The sequence below is a fragment of the Blastomyces gilchristii genome, assembly GCF_000003855.2.
Source record: "Blastomyces gilchristii SLH14081 genomic scaffold supercont1.3, whole genome shotgun sequence".
Classification (NCBI taxonomy): Eukaryota; Fungi; Ascomycota; class Eurotiomycetes; order Onygenales; family Ajellomycetaceae; genus Blastomyces; species Blastomyces gilchristii.
Window position 1 is genome coordinate 4,406,585 of NW_003101680.1, and position 22,289 is coordinate 4,428,873.

At 44.9% G+C, this 22,289-nt stretch overlaps 7 protein-coding genes across 7 annotated transcripts; 5 read left to right on the plus strand and 2 right to left on the minus strand.

The window, feature by feature from the left end:
* Positions 1 to 3,840: 3,840 nt before the first annotated feature.
* Positions 3,841 to 4,618, plus strand: BDBG_16576 (uncharacterized protein). The gene has a single exon (XM_031724503.1). The coding sequence runs from the start codon at positions 3,979 to 3,981 to the stop codon at positions 4,321 to 4,323; it is 345 nt and encodes a 114-aa protein (XP_031577090.1). The 5' UTR covers positions 3,841 to 3,978; the 3' UTR covers positions 4,324 to 4,618.
* A 1,927-nt stretch (positions 4,619 to 6,545) lies between these two features.
* Positions 6,546 to 7,585, minus strand: BDBG_02450 (uncharacterized protein; the record flags this gene model as incomplete). The annotated part of the gene is made up of 1 exon (XM_031720796.1): positions 6,546 to 7,585. One exon carries the CDS (start codon positions 7,583 to 7,585, stop codon positions 7,250 to 7,252), a length of 336 nt encoding a protein of 111 aa, XP_031577091.1. The 3' UTR covers positions 6,546 to 7,249.
* Positions 7,586 to 8,089: 504 nt separating this feature from the next.
* BDBG_02451 (uncharacterized protein) lies at positions 8,090 to 9,298 on the plus strand (the record flags this gene model as incomplete). Its single annotated transcript, XM_002627734.1, has 3 exons — positions 8,090 to 8,348; positions 8,408 to 8,650; positions 8,721 to 9,298. 3 exons carry the CDS (start codon positions 8,090 to 8,092, stop codon positions 9,296 to 9,298), a joined length of 1,080 nt encoding a protein of 359 aa, XP_002627780.1.
* Positions 9,299 to 10,563: 1,265 nt separating this feature from the next.
* On the plus strand, positions 10,564 to 11,408 carry BDBG_02452 (RNA polymerase II mediator complex component Med8; the record flags this gene model as incomplete). Its single annotated transcript, XM_002627735.1, has 2 exons — positions 10,564 to 10,688; positions 10,766 to 11,408. The coding sequence occupies 2 exons, from the start codon at positions 10,564 to 10,566 to the stop codon at positions 11,406 to 11,408; spliced, it is 768 nt and encodes a 255-aa protein (XP_002627781.1).
* A 188-nt stretch (positions 11,409 to 11,596) lies between these two features.
* Positions 11,597 to 13,110, minus strand: BDBG_02453 (mannose-P-dolichol utilization defect 1). Its single transcript, XM_002627736.2, has 2 exons — positions 12,197 to 13,110; positions 11,597 to 12,085 (listed from the first exon to the last, which is right to left on the minus strand). The coding sequence occupies exons 1-2, from the start codon at positions 12,836 to 12,838 to the stop codon at positions 11,804 to 11,806; spliced, it is 924 nt and encodes a 307-aa protein (XP_002627782.1). The 5' UTR covers positions 12,839 to 13,110; the 3' UTR covers positions 11,597 to 11,803.
* Position 13,111: 1 nt separating this feature from the next.
* On the plus strand, positions 13,112 to 15,395 carry BDBG_02454 (protoheme IX farnesyltransferase). The gene has a single exon (XM_002627737.2). It carries the CDS (start codon positions 13,344 to 13,346, stop codon positions 14,934 to 14,936), a length of 1,593 nt encoding a protein of 530 aa, XP_002627783.1. The 5' UTR covers positions 13,112 to 13,343; the 3' UTR covers positions 14,937 to 15,395.
* A 4,314-nt stretch (positions 15,396 to 19,709) lies between these two features.
* Positions 19,710 to 22,227, plus strand: BDBG_02456 (OefC protein). Its single transcript, XM_031720797.1, has 2 exons — positions 19,710 to 20,669; positions 20,785 to 22,227. The coding sequence occupies exons 1-2, from the start codon at positions 19,871 to 19,873 to the stop codon at positions 21,975 to 21,977; spliced, it is 1,992 nt and encodes a 663-aa protein (XP_031577092.1). The 5' UTR covers positions 19,710 to 19,870; the 3' UTR covers positions 21,978 to 22,227.
* Positions 22,228 to 22,289: the final 62 nt, after the last annotated feature.

Consider the following 22,289-nt stretch of genomic DNA (forward strand, 5'->3'; position numbering starts at 1 on the left):
CAGACAGCTGACTCATTATCTCTAATCCTTCTTCAGAAGTCATTCAGATGCTTGATGAGAATAAGAGATGTGATCAGAGATAGATTTAACTTCAACTCTTCTCATAGAAGTCTCTTCATCATCACAGAGTTGAAGATTAAGACAGCTTGCAGTAAGTTAATCTTTCATAAGATATACAGTGTCAATGACAGCTTATCTGACTTCTTAAAGAAGAAACACAGTTCTTGAGCTTTCACTCAGACTTCTCTCTCAGATAGCTGGAATTCTCACCTCAGCTCACTGATTGTGATGAGAAGAAAAGTACTTATATTCTTTCTCATTTCAGTAGACAGACTATTGTGTCATTCTAATGTCTATCTCTTTAAATATAATAGAAAGACTCAGAGTACTGCATTCTCTTTCTTCTATATAGTAATAAACTCTAGATAACTGATGAATATTATTACATCTGCTTCTGCTGAATTGAACAGTATAATATTACTCACTCTCAGTCATGTCAGATATTCTCATTCATCACCTTCAGTGTAGCAGACTGCATCATCAATTCATCATGAGAATGAATGAGATCTATTATCTAGCAGAAAGTCATCATAATTATGAGTGAGACAGGTCTTCTTCTTCAAGAGTACTGCAGACACTTGCTCTCTGCAGACTTGATTCTCTTCTATGTTATAGATAAAGTGTGAAATGTCTGTCTCTTATGTGAAATTGAATCTATTTCTTATCATATTTAAGTGATGAGTTCTGCTTCTGAACACATCTCATTCAGCATCACACAGCTCTCTTGAGGTTGCAGATGTTCACAGGGCCCTAGAAAGTGATTTGAAGCCTTCATCAAATAAGGCATTCAGTCATCAGAAGAATTCAGTGAGAAAATCATTATCTTTAACTTAAGTCAGTTGTTTCTGCTGCTGTTGATTTTCACACTGCTGCTCTTATCTCTGAGTGATGAGCACTGCTTTCTTCATATGAAAGTTGTTTCATATCTCTGTCAGTCAGCTTCTTCTATCTGCTAAACACTGAAGATTGTTCTGAAGCTTGTTAATATACTTATTAACAAGAGTGATACACTTATTCAGCTAATTCTGCTGCTGATTGAGCTGATACTCACACTTATCTAGCTTGCTTTCTCACTGAGCCAGCTGAGACTTCAGTTACTTCAACTTCTTAATTGTATCTAATACAGTGACTTCATTGAGAGAGACATGACTCTGACTATTAAACTCAACATAGCTTGAAGCTATTGATTCTCTTTCTTTCATATGCTTTGTGACCTCTGTACAGAAAGTCTGTAGTCAAGAATTACTGACATTCTTTCATTTCATGACAGAAACTGAGTTAAGAATTATCTTAACATTGTTGTAATGCCTGACAGACACTCTTATAAGAATGTCCTCTGTCTTAACACAGTCATATAATGTGACTTGATTCTTGACACTATTATATCATTTATTTGCATTCTGTCAGACCTCTGCAATCATGATAGTATGTTTCTTCACTGTCATCTGTGAGTAGGCGCGCTCAGTGTCAGATCTCTGAACAGGTTTATGAGAAGCTCACTTCTCAGCAGACTCATTCAGCTCAGCAGAGCAGAGCAGCTGACAGAAGCTGCTTCTAGTGAGTCATCTGTCCTGCTTCATTGTAATGTGTAACAGACATGTATAGAGTGAGTCTACTACAACTGAACTGATTATCAGCTGCAGTGATGAAAAAGATAGAGTAGTCAATCAGATCAATTATCAGTTGACTGAACTTCATTATCTACAACTCAGATTAATCATCAGTATTACATCTTCTTAAAGATGAAAAGAATGTAGAGAAATTAATCAGATTAATTACTAGTTAACTGAACTTCATTATTCACAATTCAGATCAATTATCAGTGTTGTATCTTTTAAAGACAGAGCAGAATCTAAGAGAATCAAGAATCTTGTTCTTAATGAGATATACTATCAAATTGCAGCATACATTATTTGTAGTGTATGCTAATCACATATCATACATGTAAAAAGGTAAATCTTGTCTTATTCTTCAAGATGGAGATGAGCGGACGCCTCTATATATATATATATACATGCTTGTTTGTTTATTGTGATTGACTTTTACAGAAGGAAGGAGCAGAAGCCTCAGAAAGAAAGAGGCGGAAGCCTCAGAAAGAAAGAGGCAGAAGCCTCAGAAAGAGGTGAAAGCCTCAGAAAGAAAGAGGTGAAAGCCTCAGAAAGAGGTGGAAGCTCTGAGAAGTAGCAAGAGTGAATGCCACAACTAGTATATACTTGATTGCTAGTAATTTCTTTTCATACACTGAGTAATTGAGCTCAGCATCTGATAGTTTTCTATCATTATATGTTACTGAGTGCAGCTTGTCATTCTTACTCATCTGCAGAAGAGTGTCTTTAATGGCTTATTCAGATACATCTATCTTAATATAGAAATATTTATCACAATCTGATTAAATAAGCACTGAAAATGTTATCATGTATTTTCTCAGTGTGAGAAAGGCCTCTTCACACATGATATTTCAGATAATTGAATAAAACTTCTTCTTATGCAGATTTGCATCTGTTTCTCTTAAGAGATCTGAGAGTGATGCGGATATTTATATAAAATCCTTAATAAATCTGCAGTAATTTGTAGACTGACTGTGTGACTGTGTCTAGAATCAGAACTAGAATATTTAATAATCTTATTATCAATTTAACTGATCTCATTACACTGTTTTAACATTAGATAGTAGTCTCATACTGTCTCAGTAAGACTTACTGTCTACTTTTATCACATTTTTCAAATGAGATCATGATTTTCACTTCTTAATTGAAATTATTTTTATTGCTTTAAATGACTTTAAATCTTATTTAAGTGTTATCAAAAAGTGTTACTTTTTAAAAAATTAAAAATAGTCTAAAGAAAACCTTAAAATGTCTAAAAATAGTAACTTTATACTAAGAATGAGACTAAATGAGATCAAATGAAATCACTTTCTTATTTTTTCTAAGTCATAGTTTCATTTTGAGATCTGATATATAGTTACTTTGCATGTTTTTTTAATGATTAGTCTCAGCGGGATTCACATCAAGAAATGTATAGAACCTGATCAAATGAAATCAAACATGAAATTCATAGTCTCAGCAGTCAGTCTAGTAATATAAGACTAACTCAAGAAACTGTTGTACATGATGTATATTTCTCAGCTGCAGTCAATTCACTATAACATTCAATTTCTTCAGAATGAGATGTATACACTTATCACTCACTACATATTCTATAAACTCTAACTCTTCTATTTCAAACACATACTTTGTTAATTTAATATAGAGCTTATACTCTGTCAGAGTTGTAAGTACTTTATCAAGATACTTCAGATGTTCATTATATAAGTTTAAGAAGACTAGAATATTATTCAGATATATAAGATATAAGATTTCATTCTATTTATAAAGAATTATATTCATCATTATTTAAAAGATGACAGACACATTTATCAGACTGAATAATATTATCAGAAAGTTGAACTTTTCTTATTATATATTAAATGTAGTTTGTGATACTGACAGTTTGTCTATACAGATCTGTCAATATTCTGAGAGAAGATTAATCTTCAATAGATATCAGATGTTTTCAACTGTATTCAACTGTTGTTGAATCTATGATAATAAGTATCTGTTCTTAATTATAAGCTTATTAAGTGCTTGATAATTAATACACATTCATCACTCTTCATCTGCCTTTTTCATTAATAGAACTGAGAAGTCTCATGTGCTTAATAAGAGTTGTATGAGATCATGTTCTAGAAGATCTGTGATCTGATACTTCTGTTCTTTGAGATGTGTTTGTAACAGAAGATAGACCAAGTTCGGACCCAGAAGATCCATTAAACTGGAGCCGGAAATGGAAATTCACGCAAATCGCAATGGTTTACATACATACCCTCAGGGTCGGCATTCCGACAACGGTGCAGTACAGCGTGCTCACTGATATCACATGGTATACCGGAATTTCGACGGGAGAGCTTCTCACTGGAACTGGACTTATGTTCCTGTTTTTAGGATGGGGGTGTTTGATCTGGCAACCACTGGCCCTCACTTATGGCCGCTGAGGTGTTTACATCTTGTCTTCCTTACTCCGTGTACCGGTTATGGCTTGGACTGCATACTCAAACGCCGGAAGCGCATGGTATTCCCATTGAATCCTTCTGGGAGCTTTCGCTGCACCTCTAGAGTCCCTGTCAGAGATATCTGTTCCAGATATTTTTTGCCCATGAGCGTGGCCAGTGGCTGTCGACATATGTCCTATTCCTATGTGGTTCTAATTTCATCGCGCGACTAAAATTCCACTACCACTCAATCTGGTGACGAGAAGGCTGGTGCCGATTTCAATATTTTAAAATGATGTATTGTCCTCTCTAATTATGTTACATTTCCCGTGCATGGGCTGGTCTGGGTTCCTTTATGGTATTAGCCTCTCGTGGTATAATGTGATGAATGGTATTGCATCTCCCATTCTTTCCTGAATGGGATTGAACAGCCAGCTCTGCAGCCTGTATGGCTCTGATTAATCTGATAATGGTGATAGGGGTGATACAGGGTGGAAGGGGGTGGTGGTGGTAGAGGGGGTAGAGGGGGCTGCGCAAGCAGCAAAGCGAGCGTAAGCGAGCGTTTGATGCTTGTAATTAATTAGAATGAAAGATATTTCTGCTTGCAGACAAACTTTCACATAAATTTCTATTGATGAGTGGCTATAAGTGGAATTAAGTAATTACAAGCAGAAAAACATGAAAAAAGCCATTTGACTCAAATGTCACTATAGACTGCCGTAATCAGCCTTTGGGAAGCTTTGACAGGTGTTAGCGTTAGCTGCGGGCGATTGGCCCTGGACGGTTAACTAGTTCCCGTTAGCTAGCTTGGTGAGGGCCCAAGAGCACCAAGTGGCTCGATTCCCTGCTTGATTTCTCATATCGGCATCGAAGGGAGATATTGAGAGCAGGGGTGTGTACAAGGATTACATAGCCCTGCAATGGCTCTCTCCAGTCAGAAAGAAGAATGTACTCCGTATTTGCTAGGTTTATCAACATTTCCGATCAGGAAGCAAATTAACACATTCTTCGTCATACCTATCAATACGCGTAGTAAAGACGCGCAGTAAAGTGCTCTGAAAGTATTATGCCAATTTCTTTTTGTTTTTTTTTTTCTTTTTTGTTTTGCAACCTAGTAACTACAGTTAGCTGTCCAATTAGAGATATTAATAAATCCTTTATGAACCTACGCTAGTATGACCATCAATTTTCGGTTCTTCATTCTTATTATCCTCGTACGCGCTATTCTTTATTATTCTCTATCAAGATGGACCTCCTTGCTGCTCTTGAACCTCCAATTGCACCTTCTCAAGAGCCAGAGCCTCCTGCTACACCTCCAAAGCAATTAACTCACAATCAATGTTGAGATATTCTTCTTCTTCACATTCTTGGTTGGACTTGTGATAAGATCTCCAATCACCTTGAGATTACCTATTGAGTGGTTCAATACCGATGCAATCTGAGTACGACTACTTCTCAGAAGCATACTAGCTACCCTATTCTCTGGATTTGGACCCAATTGAGACTATGGAATCATATGAAGCTGTGGATGCAGGGGAACCATCAGGATGAGGAGAATCTGTCTTATGATGCACTTCAAGGAGTGGTTAGAGCTGCCTGGGATGCTATAAGAGAGGAGCAGCTATGAGAGCTTTAGCAGAGATGCCAGCTCTCTATCAGGAAGTTATACAGGCAGGTGGTGGCTATACTAGATATTAATATGATTATCGATTCCTCTACAGATTATTCTATAATAATGAGAACTCGCTCAACGCGAGAATGCCATGTATACCCCCCAGAATGATGGTTAGAATGCCACTAAAATGTTAGGGTGGAACTACCGAAAATACCGGGGCACACCGTAGTATTGATACTCGGGCGCCCTACTAATTTTGCAGATACCGTCCAATGCCCAGCAGAGCCTGGGGCTTCGGTCGTGAATAACGGGACGGCTTCTAAAAGATTTGCACAGTAGAAGTAACCGCTGGTTAGGAGAGCTGGGGGGGTGGTGATACTTTTTTCCTTGTAGAGAGACGAAGATACCACCACGAGACCTTCAGGCCGACTGGGAACTTTACAATCATCTCGCATTGTCAGCCTAGCTATTTACCTTGTCATTTTTGAAAATAGGCAACGAAGGGGCACTGCTGTACGCAGTGTAGTTCGTGTGCATGCGAGATGTTGTATAGTAGAGGGCCAATGGTGATGGAGACGGAGAGGAGTTATCCAGTGGCCAGTGCCCAGACACAGCAAGCATGCCATGGAAGTTTGGCAAGTTAACGAAGAACGAAACAAGGACGAGAATATAATAATGCATAGAGTGCTGTACTTCGGCAAAACCATACCTTGTCCTGGGCGAAATATATGGTATTTCTAGCCCACCAGAATACGACTTTGTCTATTGCTGCGAAGACGGTCATCTGAATGAATTTTTAATTGCTGGCACTTGCTGTGATCAGAGATATCCATATGGATATCCCTCACTGTGTGTTTCTGCCGAGGAAGCATCATTCCTTGTTGTTTGTGCGGAGAAACCAAGCAGGCATCGATTTATGTATGGTTTTCGTATCGAGTGCTTCAGGGGTAGCATTCATGGTTGTTTCTCGTAGTTTTAATAATATCGATAGCACGCCTCCTGGAGAGAAAGGTGTTTACAAGTGCAAGGTAAAACCCTGCCAGTCGGGATTTATTGAGAGGGTTTGCAACCATAAAGTGTGCGAATATGGCTAGAAGAATCAAGACCCTAGCTCGTCAATATCGTCACAGATTCCCCGAGTGATGAAGTTGGGTCGGCGATGTGAATAACAAGAAGCTAAGTGCAGTAGTGGCGAATGGGATTGCATTGGTTGTTGGTTCTAGGATGTTAACACTCCTCAGTCTCCTCACCCTCCAACGTCCAGCATTACTGGTGGTCAGAAAATCATCCGTGATTCAGGCGATGGCGTCCGCACCCTGCAATGCACAACCAACTTCCAAGACGCTTGCGCACAGTTTCACACTGCTGCCTGCCGTGATTCGACAGGTCGGAAAAGACCTCCGCCAGTGACCAAAAGACACCTTTGCCAATCACCTCTCCAGACTCAAGTCCTCCATCTCCAGATCACCTACAAGGTGTCAGCAATCGGATCCAGATTTTGTCGATTTTTATCGATTTTATCCGCAATTCGGACACTATACAAATCACCGACAAGGGCTGCCCCGGCTCCGTGGGCGGGGGTGGAAAAGTTTGATATGGTGTGTCGGTGGTTCGTCTCGATGAGGGGCAGCCAGGTAGCTCTCCTCATCAATGTCAATGGAGTTTTTTCTTTCACGGACCAAGTTGCCGGAGCACGTATCACGGCCAACAGCGGCCGCAGCAAGCCACAATTGGCGGTAAGGCCTGTCGTGGGGAACGGATACTGCTAGATCGGCGTCACTCCCTGCAAGCACTCGAATCAGAGCTTTCAACCAAAATTTCCACGTCGATGACGATTTATGGGCTGCCTTTCCATTCGACGGATTAGAGAACCTCTTCATCTTGATTCCAGTATTCGACTTGCAGCAGCAGACGCATACAGGAGGCGCAAACAGTCCTTTTTTGGCGCATCTTGTATGACAACATTTGTACTTTTGTACTCCTTCGGGTTTCCTAGATGCTTACCTTCTCCCACCTCACAAAGGAGCTCCGATCCGACTCAACATCGGTCGTTTTAATTTGCCCTTTTCCTATCACCAATCGTTTGAACAATCGCGAGGCGTCTATAGTCACGGCAGCTTCTATCAAATATCTCTGTGGAGATGCTCCCCCTGCATATTCTGCCTTACTCTTGCAAAATATCTTGAAATTCCTACCTGCTTGCGGCATCCAACTGCCTCAGTAGAGGACGAAAAGGTACCTGGTATAGCAGGCCGTCTTTGTTTACAAATCGCCGGTCGTTTGCTGCTCTACAAGACTCGGTTGATGTGAATTCCTTTGGGCCCGGTCCGCATGAGATCTTTCGTACTGCATTTTACGATCTTGATTGAGCACATTACACAACCATGCTGCTGTCTTCCCTGATCTTGTCGTTTCTCTTCGCTCGCAAAGGTGCCGGATTGCAAGTCACAGCGGGTTCTCCGTGTGAATCGACCTGTCGCAGAACATCCACCAACACGACCGATGCTGTAGTTTGTCTAGATCATCAGTACAACTCCCCGCCAGGAACTTATTTCGAAGAGTGCGTGAAATGCGAATTACGAAGCACCTACTTCCGTTCACGTTCCTTCGAAACCCACGACACGGACGTTAATTGGGGACTATGTATGTCCAAGTCACCCTTATTAACGACTGGAATACGGTTATCGCTGACATATTTACAGACAACCTTCGCTATGCGCTCTCAACTTGTGTGTTTGATTTTCCAGTGGAAAAGCCAGATTCCATGTCAAGCCCGTGCCGGGTGACATGCGACCAACTTGGGGAAGCCATAAAGTTCCATCTGCTTTCCCCAACACCGGAGAACATGCTTGATTTCTGCGGAATGGGGGTCTTCGACGACGGCGTCATCACCCAATGTGCTGCCTGTTACAACTTGACAGAGACCGAGAAATATTTGGGCAACTGTATGGCTCCATCCCACTTTATGAATATCTAAAATAGATGACATTTTACTGACAAGTAGGAAACAACCAGTTGTTGAAGCGATCCGAGAAGGTTGCCACGCAAACCTACCCAACGGCGTACCTTTTATGCTCGATCCGAACAAGGTCTTCGATACAGAGCCTCTCCCAGCAAACACTAACATCCCCCAGATCACGGACGGAGAAACAGACAAAAAGAACATGAAAAACCTCATCCTCGTCATTGTCTTACCTATCATAGGATTCCTCCTATTACTGGCATGCGCATGCGGCGCGTGTATATTCTGTGTCCACCGTCGCCGACGCAAATCAAAGAGAAAGAACCAGCCGACATATCTGCATGAGCGATGGAACGACACGGGCATAATGTCACCAGTGCGCAATCATCTGCGAAGAAGCTGGGGAGAGCCATCCCCTTACCAACCCGAATTCACTGGACCGTGCGCAGATTATCCTAACCAAGCCTATCCAAACACCGCTGCCGAGGCCCCGCAAGACGTCAAGTATCCGCCAGAGACATATGCGATGGAATCGACCTCGCAGCAATATGCAACAGTGTCACCCAAGTCAGACATGTCGACGCCCAAATTATTCCCGCCCCCTCCGCCTCGCAAATCAATGAATGACTGATTTGCCATCAAGGAAGAAAGAAGAAAAAGAAAAAGAATATAAAACTGATGAAGAATAACTATCTTGTTTTTCATCCGGCGTTTTTGGTATAGTGGGTGTAAGAAGGGCGAGCATTGTTCCCCTCCCGATCGCCCAGGCAGGCGAATTGCTTTCCTGATGGCTCTCCAAATATCCTCCCAATCATTGCCTGGACGTTTCCAGCTTTATTTTCCCTTGGTGTTATCGGTCTTTCTAGTCTTACTGTTTATGTGCCCCCAATGCTGCTTATCTCGAACAGACATCTGCTGGCTGGCTCTTCTTTTTTCATATCAATGGAAGGTCCTCCGTCTAGTCTGAGTTTTATACCCCAACTGCTGTATACTTGCAGTCTATTTTATCTTTATTTCCCTACAATTGCGAACCGTTTTTATATTCATATTCTCCTATCCGCCTCCGTAATCCGACCCTTTTATCCCTTTCGTATCTATCTTCGCAATCTGTTGATTCAGCCTTACGGATCGAATCCCAGCCAGCTCTCGATTCTTACACTATATCCGTTAGGGGCAACTACAGCTTGTGCCTAAGTACATATGGATGTTGTGTAGCTGGTTCGACTATCACACAATAACATATGATGTTATGGAATTCAAATATGTTTTATCTGCTATTTGCAATATGTATTTACAAATGATGCCAGGTTTTCTGACCTTCTTCTCTCTTCACAAACTCGCTTATTACCGAATCAGAAATGATCTAGAGGATGGAATGCCACGGAAATAGATCCTAAGCTACGTAGAGTGAGCAAATTAATTTCTATCTACAGGGACATTCCTCTGGATTCAAGGGTAGATATGGATAATTCAGGCGGAGGTCGGGCGCTTATTTCGACTTACCGCACGCACACTAGCTTAATCTTCAGGCGCGCGTTGATCAAGCAATTCAGCCTCCTCATATCATATTTGTATACTCCGTACAACGTCTGGTTTGAAGAAATAAAAGGAAACGTGTTCAATGCAAAACCTGGGGTTACACTAAAAAAATATCGGCAGAGATAAATATGACCTTTTGGGGAGTTGTGGTGAGCGCGGGATATTTTTATCATTCGGTAACCATGGGGAGCTTTGGGCCGAGTAGTGATCTAACTACCACTTAACCAACGAGTTATTTGAACACCCACGTATAACACACACCGTCCTCGCAATCTATATCGCTCCTGGCAACTCCCTCAATATACAGCCGCAAGCTAAATCAACCTCCAAGAAAAGAGCAGTGGCCCATCTCAAATCATGGCATCCATATCTCCCGAGCAACTAAAAGTGCTCGAACAAACCCGCCAGCGCCTAGTCCAACTAACCCAGTCCCTCGCCTCGCTCATCAACAATATAAACCAAAGCGATCCCCTCCCCTCCTGGTAAGCATGTGCCGGCCAGTCATAATTATTTGTTTGGAAGAACTAACAACATCCCCCCTCCACCATTCACCGTCCAGGTCCTCCCTCCAATCGCAGGCTACTATCATCTCCAACAACCTCCTCAACGTCTCTGAACAACTCACAGACCACCATGACCTGCTCTCATCCCTCGTCGCATACCCTACCCCTCAATTCCCCGGCCGGACCGAAGCTTCCATGCTTTCACAACTGCTACGCACCAAACTCGAGCCACGCGTGGAGGATTGGGTCTCCCAGGGCCTCTCCATGGGCAACGCGGACGCGACTAGACGTAGGACGGGATTGACAGCGGAGCAGCTGGCAGAGCTGTGGCAATGGGCCCCTGTCGAGGCGAATATGGAGGCTAGAAAGCGGAATTGGGGCGGTGATTATACGCGGGAGGAAAAAGAGATGGGCGTTAAGAATGTTGTGACGGGGTTGAAGAGGAGGCTGAATGAGGAGGATAGTGGGAGTGAGAGTGGGAGTGGAGACGAGGACGAGGGGGGGAAAGGAGAGGAGGGAGGAGGGGATGGGAGTGGGATGCAGGTTGTGGGAGTGCATAGGAGAGCTGGGGCCGGCGGAGTGCAGTTTGATATTTCGAGCGGGGGAGGACAGGTACCGCCTGTACCGATGTCGCCTGCACTACCGTTGCAAGATGTGTTTAGGTTCATGATGACAGGGGCGTCCCCGAAGGGTCGTTGATATGGTGGTTGCGAAAGAGAAGTAAATATGCAGTTTTCTGGATATTTCCGTTCTGGCGGAATCATGGACATGGGAATTTGGTTTATTAAACAACGCACTTCAGATATCGGAAATGTACAGTGCCTGCTACATGCAGAGGCGCTCGTCATCTACGACTTTATTGGACGCATTTACGGCATTATATATACTACGGATAAATTCGCTTGGTAAAACATAGCTCTCTAGAGCCGCTTATTTAACTTGTTTGGTATTAATTTGATATTAAGATTATAGAAAATTATCATGCCATTCTCAAAGGAATGAGATGGATATGGTGTGAGAAAATTATATCCCGAATAGAAAGAAGCGTAGCAAAGTTCAGATACGAAAAAAAAAGTAAGAATTTCGTAACAAATTTATCCCCTCCGCCTCGTTGTTGGGCCCTTTCCAGAAGGACTTGGAGAGACGCTAGAACTTTTTGCAACAGGGATCTGCACTTCTGCCATGCGCTGAGGCTTCCTGGCCTGCAGTTTCTTCGCTGGAGTGGTAGCTGGCACGTTCCAGTAGTACAGCATCTGTAAGCCCAGGATCAGATTAAGGGAAAATCCAGCCACGAAGCCGTAGAGGAGCAGCTTATCGTCCACTTCCTGCATTGTGGTGAAGATGCGCATCATGGAGCCCAGGAGATAATTGAATACCTAAACCAGAAAAATATATTAATGATGACATAATTCTGAAAGGATGGTAAATATGAACATAGGACGAAAAGAGATCCATGAAAAGTAAGAAGCGGGGTATGGTTCACATACCGCGAAGGCGCTCAATTGCCCTGTGCCCCCTTCGTTCCACACAGTCAGAATCTGCGGCACTTTGCTCGCGATCCCCATTACTCCCGCGCCAGCCTGCAAATAACCCATTGTCGCCTGGTCTACAAGTGCGTCGCCACTGAACAAAAGCGCATAGACAATGCCTGCAACGGCCGCAACAAAAGCGCCAGCAGCCGGTGCTTGGCCAGAAAACACAAGCACTAGGACGCCAACTACAACATCCTGTGCGGCAATGAGCGCAGACTCGCCATACGTGCTGAAAGGGAATTTCTGACGCGCATTGTATGCGAGGGTAATCAGAAGGCTCGTAGTCTCGAGCGCGTAGGAGGTAAACGATACACCCGCGGAGGAGCGGGAGGAGAGAAGCTTCAAGATCTGTGGAACCTTGACGATTGCACTGAAAGTGACGATTGCCACGCCAAGGACCTTGGAAATTGCTAGAGGAAAACAGGCTGGGTCTGCCGTCACGTCGAGGGAGCGGATGAGGGTTGAATGGCAATGTTCGCCGAGAAGAGAGAATAGAGCATCATCGACAGGTTCGGGAAGGGCGGAGGTGATGGATTTAAGGTACGGATGTAACGGGTTGAGTAGGTTGGTCTGGAGAATTTGCTGGAAAGACTCCATGGCTGTCCCTCGAGTTGGTTGATGGTCGGAAAGCCGTTCTTATTGTTGGAGTTGATGTTTTCGTTGCAGCATCGATTGTTTATGTCCGGGATTTGGCCCAGAGATGCAACAATAATCAAAGGTTGTGGTTAATTACCAGATGTGGTTAGACCACAACCGAATGGATTTCTAATTCCCAACTATATGCCGAGAAGGGATAGTTAAAACTATGGCCAGTAGCTAAAAATGCTTAGGAGCATATATTTTATATTTTTAATCTAATCTTATTGCCCATTTTATTCTCGCGCATCTACGTGATGCTATATCTACTCCGTTATCTACTCCGTCGAACGGGGACAAGCAATCAAGTCACGTGGATGCTGACTCATCTCACTTGCTGGCTGGATCCAGACCCCAAACCAAGAATTCTACAACAACGACTGCACTTCGGATAGAACATTTCCCCATGCGGATGGCGAGGTCTCTGTTGGCTCAGGCTGCCGATTAAGTGCAACCTGAATTGGTTATGGCCTCACCGCTGTTATTTGTCCGCCCCGGCGTGGCTTCGGACGCTGCCGCGCTCTGCTCCCGTTGCTTCGCTCACCTAGCGCTGCCGCCAGGGGGGTGCTGGCGGAGAGGCTTCACTGCGAGTAGGATCTTGCAAAATGGGGAATCTCGAGCTTCGACAATGCCCAGGATGCTGAGGAAAGCGTACTTCTCTTCCAGTAGGCTACCGGTTAGCCCTTTGTCGAGAAATGACGCGGTCGAGTGGTTGGGAAGAGGGTCACCGCATGTTAATCGATCGCCTCTCTTCCACTCCGCAGCACCTTCAGTTGATGCTCAAACGCCAACTGTGTCCCCAGTTGGGACAAGTAGCAATCAATCACCTCCTGGTTCCCCCGAGGAACTTCCCCATCGAAGACGACAACGCTTAAAGGCTGAACGTGAAGCTAAAACCCCTAACTACGATATCCGCCCCGATGCCTCCTCCCGCCTGTCTACTTTATCATCCTCTCTCCCAAAAACTTCGCTGCGGGGGACAATAGCAGCGTTCCTCGCTCTTACGAAACCAAACTTATCCTTCCTCGTTGTTCTTACCGCTACCACTGCCTACGGCCTCTACCCTATCCCAACACTCCTTGCCCTAGACCCTTCAGTAACACCTCTCCCGGCACTCTCCACTACTACTCTGACCTTATTCTACCTTACAATCGGTACATTCCTCGCATCCGGAAGCGCCAACACCCTAAACATGTTCTTTGAGCCACAGCATGACGCACGCATGTCACGTACTCGAAACAGACCACTCGTTCGCAAACTCCTCTCCCCAAGAGCAGCCCTTATATTTGCCGCCGTCACCGGCACTGTGGGTGTCACTGCCCTATACATGGGCACAAATCCAACTGTCGCCGCACTAGGTGCTTTCAATCTTTTCCTATATGCATTTGTCTACACTCCCCTCAAACGTATTTCCGTTATAAACACCTGGGTTGGAGCAATCGTTGGTGGAATCCCGCCTCTAATGGGCTGGGCCGCTGCTGCCGGCCAAACTGCTACAACGGGACATGACGGCTGGTGCGATCTCCTCTTCGGCCCTGACAGCCCTGGAGGCTGGCTCATGGCCGCAATATTATTCGCATGGCAGTTCCCGCACTTCAATTCCCTCTCCCACACTATCCGTGAGGAATACAGAAATGCGGGCTATAAAATGCTCGCGTGGACGAATCCCGCGCGCAATGGCCGTGTCGCACTTCGTTACTCGATCCTCATGTTCCCACTTTGCGCTGGACTGTGGTGGTTCGGAGTGGTTGATAAAGGCTTCCTAGTCGGGGGAACACTAGTCAATTGCTGGCTAGCCAAGGAAGCGTATCGATTCTGGAAACTTCAGGGAGCAGCTGGTAGCTCCAGAGGATTGTTCTGGGCTAGTGTGTGGCATCTGCCACTCCTGATGGTGGGGACGCTGGTCACTAAGAAGGGCATTTGGGATGGGGTCTGGAGTCATATTTTTGGCGAGGAGGTGGAAGATGAGGAGGACGAGGAGTATGAAGAGGACGAGATGAAAGAGGAGACTCGCAAAGTACTCGCAGACGCACTCTTGCCCACAGAACCCATAGCGTGACGAGGTTTATTTTCTCAGTCTAGGGAAATCTGGGAAAGACACCAATCTTCACTTATGTATTATGTATATACCATACCATCTTGACTTTGCTGCGCATTTCTTTAATCGGCAGGGGATTTCTCTACTGGGTTTAACTGAAAGGAGGCTTCCAAATGTGTAGATATATTAAAGAGCCGCTCACTTGATCTACAGGCGAAGCCGTCACACTATTTCCTCTCAATTGAGTGCAGGATTCTGTACAGAGCATAGTTATGCCGGCCCACCCCACCCACTATCCCCAATAGTGAGTGATAAATCATGATTCACCACTACACAAAATATCACTACTGTGCTAATTATCATGTTTTTCTTCATCATCTATCTCGAGATAATTGAAAGATCTCAAGAGATTGAAGAATATATAGTAGCTGTTATAGAATTCAATGAAAAATTCTCTGTAATATCAGATATTAACTAAGACTGTAGACTGTGCAGACTGATCACTTTCACTCATGCATGCTCACCAAGGTTGCAGTCATCAATCAGTAATTGCAAGCTCTTTATAAAAGGTCATGTAGCAGCTAGCTTTTCATAACATAAATCAACTACTTTAAGAATACACCTTCATCAAATTTATTATATTATATTCAAATAATACTGATATTTTCTGTAAAGAGTTGTTTTAAATTGATTAATTGCGGTAATAATTATGTTGTGGTGAGGCACACCAACTACAGGAGTAGTGGGGCTAGCGAAGGCACGTGCCGCTCCATCTGCAAAACTTTACTCAGGATGAGTAATAAGTGGTGTGATTTTAGCTTTCATTCACCTCGCTTCGCTTATCCTAACCGCAAACCAATTCTCACAGTGTTCGACCGCTGACCAAAGGTAATTTACGCCAATAACTTTAGCACATCCTCGGATTTCGCACACCAGCTGTTGCACTATGGGTGGCACATTGGTGGTTGAGATGATGTATCTGTCTCTCAGGTCCCCTCATTTGCACCTTTCCTCACTCTATCTTCGATAGACGCTGTACAGGCATGTTTTAGGAGTATCTTTGGGCGACGGATCGAGAGAATAAGGGGAGTGAAAGAGAAACAATGACCGGTGCAATTATCTTACCCTCGTTACTTTAGCGCAACGGGCATTCCACCTGTTCAGCAGTATCTAGGACCAACGGAATACTACTGCATGTTAAACTTGGCATGAATCTCAGATCTCACGCGCTTCATGTTCGAGCCTCCGAAAATGTGGAACTACTTCTGTTCTCACTTCGTTCCCTGAGAGAGCCGGAATCACGACAAAATCGACGGGGAGTGGAACTCAAAGATAGCAAGAAATAATGTAACAGCCCAACCCCCGCGATTGCTAAGCGTCGGACATTGAGTTAAAAATGTTGATGATGCCATGCCTAGATCCGAGGAAACGAAGACAAGGCTGGAATTCAAAAGCAAGAAAAACCAAAGTAGTTTTCCTCTGTCTTCGCCTTGCGTGCAGGCTGGCTGACTTGTTTGCATTTTCTTGGCACATCTCCCCCCAGATGTCTGTGCGTTTGTCTTACTTCGAGCCATTCCTGCCGTTCTTCTTTCCCCAATTTGAAGGATTCCCCAGCGATTCTCTTCCTCAAAAGTCCCCTCTTGATACGTTCCTCCTTCTGAATACCCCGTAGGTTGAGAAATTTGCCCGTGGATTGTACGGCTTTTCTCAGTGTATCAGCCAAATGGACCCATCCATACTTCTGAAGCGACTCCCCCAATTCGATAGTAGTAGAGTAGGGAGATAGCAACACAAAGACGAATCTTTAAAAAGGGCGTTTTGACAGTGGTCTGTAAAGTAAGCGAGAACAAAAGGAGACAAATTGGACAAAGAAGGTTTGGGGGCGGGCTCGCTACCCACTCAGTCACAAATATGGATTTCCGGAATCATTTAGACTACGATCCACCCGCCCACGAAGCCGCTAGCAGGAGGTCAAAACACAGGCCAAGCCGCCAGTCCCAAGGGGGCAACACCGGCTCGGGATGGATTTTGTGTTCGCCAGGGTGGGTGCAAAGCACAAGCAAGAAACTGTCGCTGAGCATGGTATTTGCCCAGGGGAGGCACATGTCTTGTATGTGTTGTACAGCCCATGTATAGTACTACTGTACATCTTATAAGAAGTACTGTGTAAGTACCTTGTCAGATTCTCACCATTAGCACCCTCTCCGGCATGGTTCGCATGGAATTCGACTCAGGCTGACCGGATATCCCAATCTGGTAATCCGTGACCTTATTCCGGGACGGTTTTAAGAAGCGAGAACGCTCTGACTAAGATGCTGGGGTGCAAGGATACCTCGAATTGTACAGCCCGAACATGTCCGGAGTTTGCAAACCAGTATCAAACGTAGGTATACATACGTCTTGTACAAAAGTAAGAGGCCCGGGAGTTGGGCGAGTCATTTTGATATTCTTCTCTTCTTCTTATGAGATGAGTGCATTCACACTCCTCCGATCTTCGGATCGAGTTGAGTTAGGCGATAGTTGGATAGGTGGATCAGCATTCCACCAATAGCATTGTTCTGGTGAGTCGTCGAACCTTAAAAACTAATGCATGGGTATACATCCTCTCTCGGCTGCCGATGGCCAGGAACAGAGCACAAGTATTCCGATGTACTCCTTCCTTCCTGTAAATATATTTAGATGGCGGGCAGTTCGATGATCCAAAGATTGCCGCTCACTCTAAGGAATTGCGCAATTGACAACAGTCTGATTCGTCTGGTCGATGTAGGCGCAAAGGAAATAGAACCGCTTATGTGGGTTAGATACTGGCAGTTTAGCAGCATACATTACATACGAAATAGGAATTGATATCTTCTAGATCTGAGGAAAGCTGGAAGCTTTTTTTCCCGAAAGATTGAAGGGCTGTTGTCGGTCTCGATGATGTGTATTTTAAGGTGTTGTAGTAGCTATGGCTCGCCGTTGCTGGGCGTAAACCAAGGAGATGTCATTTGGGTGCTGACACTGCACGGTGTATGAATTTTGCCCGGTTTCTATCCTTGCGTTGTCCGCAGCCTATTTGCCATCTCATACTTGACTGTGAGAACTTGGCAGGCACCGGGAGCTATCTAACCCTCAGTGGATGAGACGGATTGTTTTGGAGCAGGTCAGCAGCTCTAAGACGAAAAATGATTGTTGACCTTTCACACACGCGAGCTCACTCTCCTGTTCAATTGTGGATGATTAGATTGGCTGAACGCTGTGGGGGGAGGAGGGAGGGCTCGAGGGCTTGGTATAATCGAGCCAAAAGCAAACACTTATTGGCGTTGGTTAACTTACTACGGAGTACGGAGTATGTATATTCACATCAGGCTGGAAGAAGAGGAATAAATGCGGGGATCTTCAACCGATGATCTGCCCTATCAACTCAACTCTCTGTTGAAGGAGACAGGGCAAACCCTGACACCTCACTCGATAAGAAAGTTGATTAGACAACCAAATGAAATATTTGTGTTGTATGAGCGGGTGGATGGTTTTGATATGGTTTTGCAATCTTTTTTTTTTTTTTTTTTTTTTTTTCTAATGCAAAGATTCGAGGCGTTTATGGCCAAATGAATAGTTAATGGAGGTTGATTAGAATGAGAACTAGAAGCTGCTCGCCTGGCCATTAAAGAATCATGCAGGGTCGGTCGCCGTGTCTGGATCCTTCCTCTTCTTCCTGGTTGTTCCCCTAAAGCGAAACGCCTTAGCTGTTATTATTGTCGTATTCGGGACAAGATCTCCAATAACTACTACTATCTATTATTATTATTATTATTGTCATGGACGGGATCCCTCTTGGCGGTGTGGGGATAACATAACCGTGAAAGAGACAGTTTCTGTGCAAACAGAGAAAAGATATAACTCTGCTCTGCTTCCATTAACTTAACTAACTAGTTATCCATTAACTACGCGAGGCTTTCCGTAACTATGGGTTCATGGTAACTACAGATGGGAATGATGGAAACAATCACCCGAAAACAAGAACATCGGGCTCAGCGAATATTCCATTGTCCATCTCCATTCGTATCAACAGGCGCCTCTTCTCGTGCTTTGGCCCATGGGACTACCCGTTAGACCAAGCTTGATATGCCGAGGCGGTGCTCGCCAAACCAAAAAAAAACCTTGTTGTGAAGAAGGTAACTTTATACCATATATAGTTATATATATCTGGAATCTGACCAAAGGCAGGCTAGGCCCATCAGCGAAATGCTAGGCTGCCTGTGCTGCCTGTGCTGCTGGTGCTGCTGTGCATCACCAATCCGAGGCCCACAGCCAACGCTGCGTACCCTTGATACCTGCATCCTCCCCGCACGGGGCTTTGGCGATGGCGGTTTTGTTTCCTCTCTTTTTTAAAATCCATCCCGTTGCGCAAGTCACACTAAAAGCCGCTAGTCAGCCAGAGCTGGCGAACAAATCGTTGTGTCTGAGCTCGCCAACGCTGCTCTGAGCACTTCACTAGCAATAATCCAGGACGACTTGCAGATGATGCTTTCGCCCTTGGGAGGGATCGTCCTGCCGGAACAACTCTCATACACACACACAGCAGCATGAGCGCTAGTTAACAAAAGGACTATTATTGCCTGGATCAACAACCCAGGCTTTGAAGATGGATTTTTCCAAACTGAGCAAAGCGCAAGCCAAAAGGCACCCTCGCAACCCCGGGAGGAGAGGAGTTCGCTCATGTTCATCTTGTCAAGTAGAATATATATCGAGGCAATAATAATAGACCCAATAATATAAGTTAATAATAATATAAATATAATCATCATAGTAATAGCTGCCTTCCTGCTCCTCTCAACTTTCCATCGTAACTTGCCTGCTCTTTTTTATTCCCTCCCCTCCCTCCCCTCCACTTCTTCGTTCTTCTCCTCCCTGCACCAGCGCTCTCTGGGCGCCTCAGCTCTTGGTGCTCGCTCCTCCTGCCTGCCGGAATCTCCATGTTGTTCATGCAAAGGAAGCCTGCCCTTTCGTCCCGCCATCTCGCGCCGGACTATGGGTATAGTGAACGTCTATGGGACCATACGACTCCAAGGGCGGCAAGTGCCTTAGTCCCCGATTGTCGTAACCAACAGCTGGCAACCGCTTTCTTTACCCCGACGTCCTCTTCAACCCTGCTGCGGTCTCCAGCGACCTCTTCCAGCGAGGTCTTCTCTCGAGTGGTAATTTCGCCCGGCGAGGATGTTTCGAATCAGTACACTCGCACCTGTTCATTGGACACGCGACCCAACCTCACTCGAACCCAAACCCTCGACGCTCTCGATTTCAGTTCCGAGTCCCCCTTTAAACATGCTCAGGAACAATCCCCCACTTCCTCGCATTCTTCCAGGACATTTAGTTTCGCTATAATCTCCTCCCCCGATACGGATATCACGGCGGACGACGTGACGCCAAAAGTGGAAGAAATTGAAGATGAGCAAGCCGTCTCGCTGGGAGAAATCAAGGAACAAGACCACAGGGACTCAGATCCACGAACGTGTTCTGGGGAACCTCCGGTGCCGACTGCCATCGAGGCTCCAAGGAAACGGGGCAGGCCGCGAAAACACCCACTACCTACGCCTGGACAAGCGAAGGTCGCCAAAGGAAGATCCAAAACGGGATGTATTACTTGCAGAAGAAGAAAGAAGAAATGTGACGAGACGAGACCTTCGTGTTTAAATTGTCAAAAGAACGCGGTGTTTTGTGAGGGTTACCCTGTGAAGGAGATATGGAAAAGCGGAAAGCAGAAGATGGAAGAGGGTACATACATACCCTCAAACTCGCCGCCCCTTTGAATCCGTCCTTTCTACATCCAGATATGAGGACGTTCTCATGGTTTCTGCTTAACTCGCATACTGACTTACGCTTTACATAGAAGTTCGAAAGAATTATCTCGCGGCTATCCCCCGTGGTCTTCCAACCCTAATAGACGGGATAGAAACTGATGTCGATCGAAGATTCCTTGACCATTTTGTTTTCGATTTTAGCAGAGTGCTTACACTCATTAACGACGACTCCAATCCATTCAAAGAGATTTTGTTGCCAATGGCTACCCAACACCGGGGCCTCATGCATTCGTTGATGTGTCTCTCCGGCTCGCATCTTTCCACGAGAGACCCAGAACCGCAGTTTAAGGAGCGCAAACACTACCATTTTGACCAAGCAATTACGGATTTAAGGATGATAATAACGTCGCGAGCGGGAACAACTGATGAGCCAGAGCTTCCCGTAAATGACCCTATGATTGCGGCTACCCTCGCTTTATGTCTGAAAACTATATGCGAGGGAGAAACGAGGGGAGAGTATAGGTCGCACATGGATGCGACGCGATATTTCCTACGAACCCACCCACCAAAAAATATAAAATTTAAGCAGTTCATCATCGAATTTTTCCAATACCATGACATTTCAAACTCCTTGACCACGCTTGACCGCCGACCCCTTTGCCTTACAGGTGACCTTCGCCTACCAGACTTTGTGCCCCATGCCCAGGCTGGCGCACTCTTGGGCATTTTCGACGGCTTGTTTCACTACATTTCAGAAATCACTGTTCTTCGCGACAGAATCCGACAGCGGATTATACATGGTATTGAACCCTGGATCGACTACCAGACACTGAGCGAAGCAGTGTCGATTGACTCGTCGATACGAGCCTGGGAGCCGATTTACCCGCCGGATAACCCTAACTGGTACGCGGCGCAGTTATACAGGCAGTCGACATGGGTGTACCTTTATCGAACCATGCGCCCCTCCCGCCCAAGCGAGAAAATATCTCGAGTCGTCGATGATGGGCTTGTGTTTCTCGATCAACTTCCTATCGATGCCGGTGCCAATTCCATCATGTTAATGCCGCTGTTCCTCCTTGGCTGTTCGGCCTTCGAAACTAAACAGCGCGAGCGCATAAAGAGAGGCTTCGATAGCCTGCAAGCTTATTCAAGCTTGCGGAATATAGAACCGGCCCTTCGGGTTGTTGAAAAAGTATGGGAAATCATGGACCATAATATCGAGGAAAGCTGGGATTGGGAGAAGATCATCGAAGATATGGATATGGATTTCTTAATTACATGATTCCCATTGCCATATGCTTCGGCTGCATCTGTCTTTACTCATATCCACGCTGCGACTTCTTCTCCGTACACTTCTTCAATATTTTCTTTTCCGTCATTTTTTGTCTCGACTTAGCATGAATGTCTGCACGGGTGGCGTTCCTTCTAAGCTATTGAAAGCACGGAGTAAGGTGCTAAGTTCTTATTGCTGGCGACGATGGTAGCTCATTATCCCCCGGCTTCATTAACTGGTTTTTTTTTTTTTTTTTTTTCCCAAAACGTTTCTCGTTTTAGCCATCTCCGCATTTATTTCCAGCGTTTGTCGTGCTTATTC

What these genes read in the sequence shown, in the direction of transcription:
- BDBG_16576 (XM_031724503.1), top strand. Translation starts at nt 3,979, where the DNA reads ATGGTATACCGGAATTTCGACGGGAGAGCTTCTCACTGGAACTGGACT.
- BDBG_02453 (XM_002627736.2), bottom strand. Translation starts at nt 12,838, where the DNA reads ATGGAGTCTTTCCAGCAAATTCTCCAGACCAACCTACTCAACCCGTTA. An exon ending in GGCAATTGAGCGCCTTCGCG is followed by an intron (nt 12,086 to 12,196) that starts GTATGTGAACCA and finishes TTTCTGGTTTAG; the next exon opens with GTATTCAATTATCTCCTGGG.
- BDBG_02454 (XM_002627737.2), top strand. Translation starts at nt 13,344, where the DNA reads ATGGCCTCACCGCTGTTATTTGTCCGCCCCGGCGTGGCTTCGGACGCT.
- BDBG_02456 (XM_031720797.1), top strand. Translation starts at nt 19,871, where the DNA reads ATGTTGTTCATGCAAAGGAAGCCTGCCCTTTCGTCCCGCCATCTCGCG. An exon ending in AAAGCAGAAGATGGAAGAGG is followed by an intron (nt 20,670 to 20,784) that starts GTACATACATAC and finishes CGCTTTACATAG; the next exon opens with AAGTTCGAAAGAATTATCTC.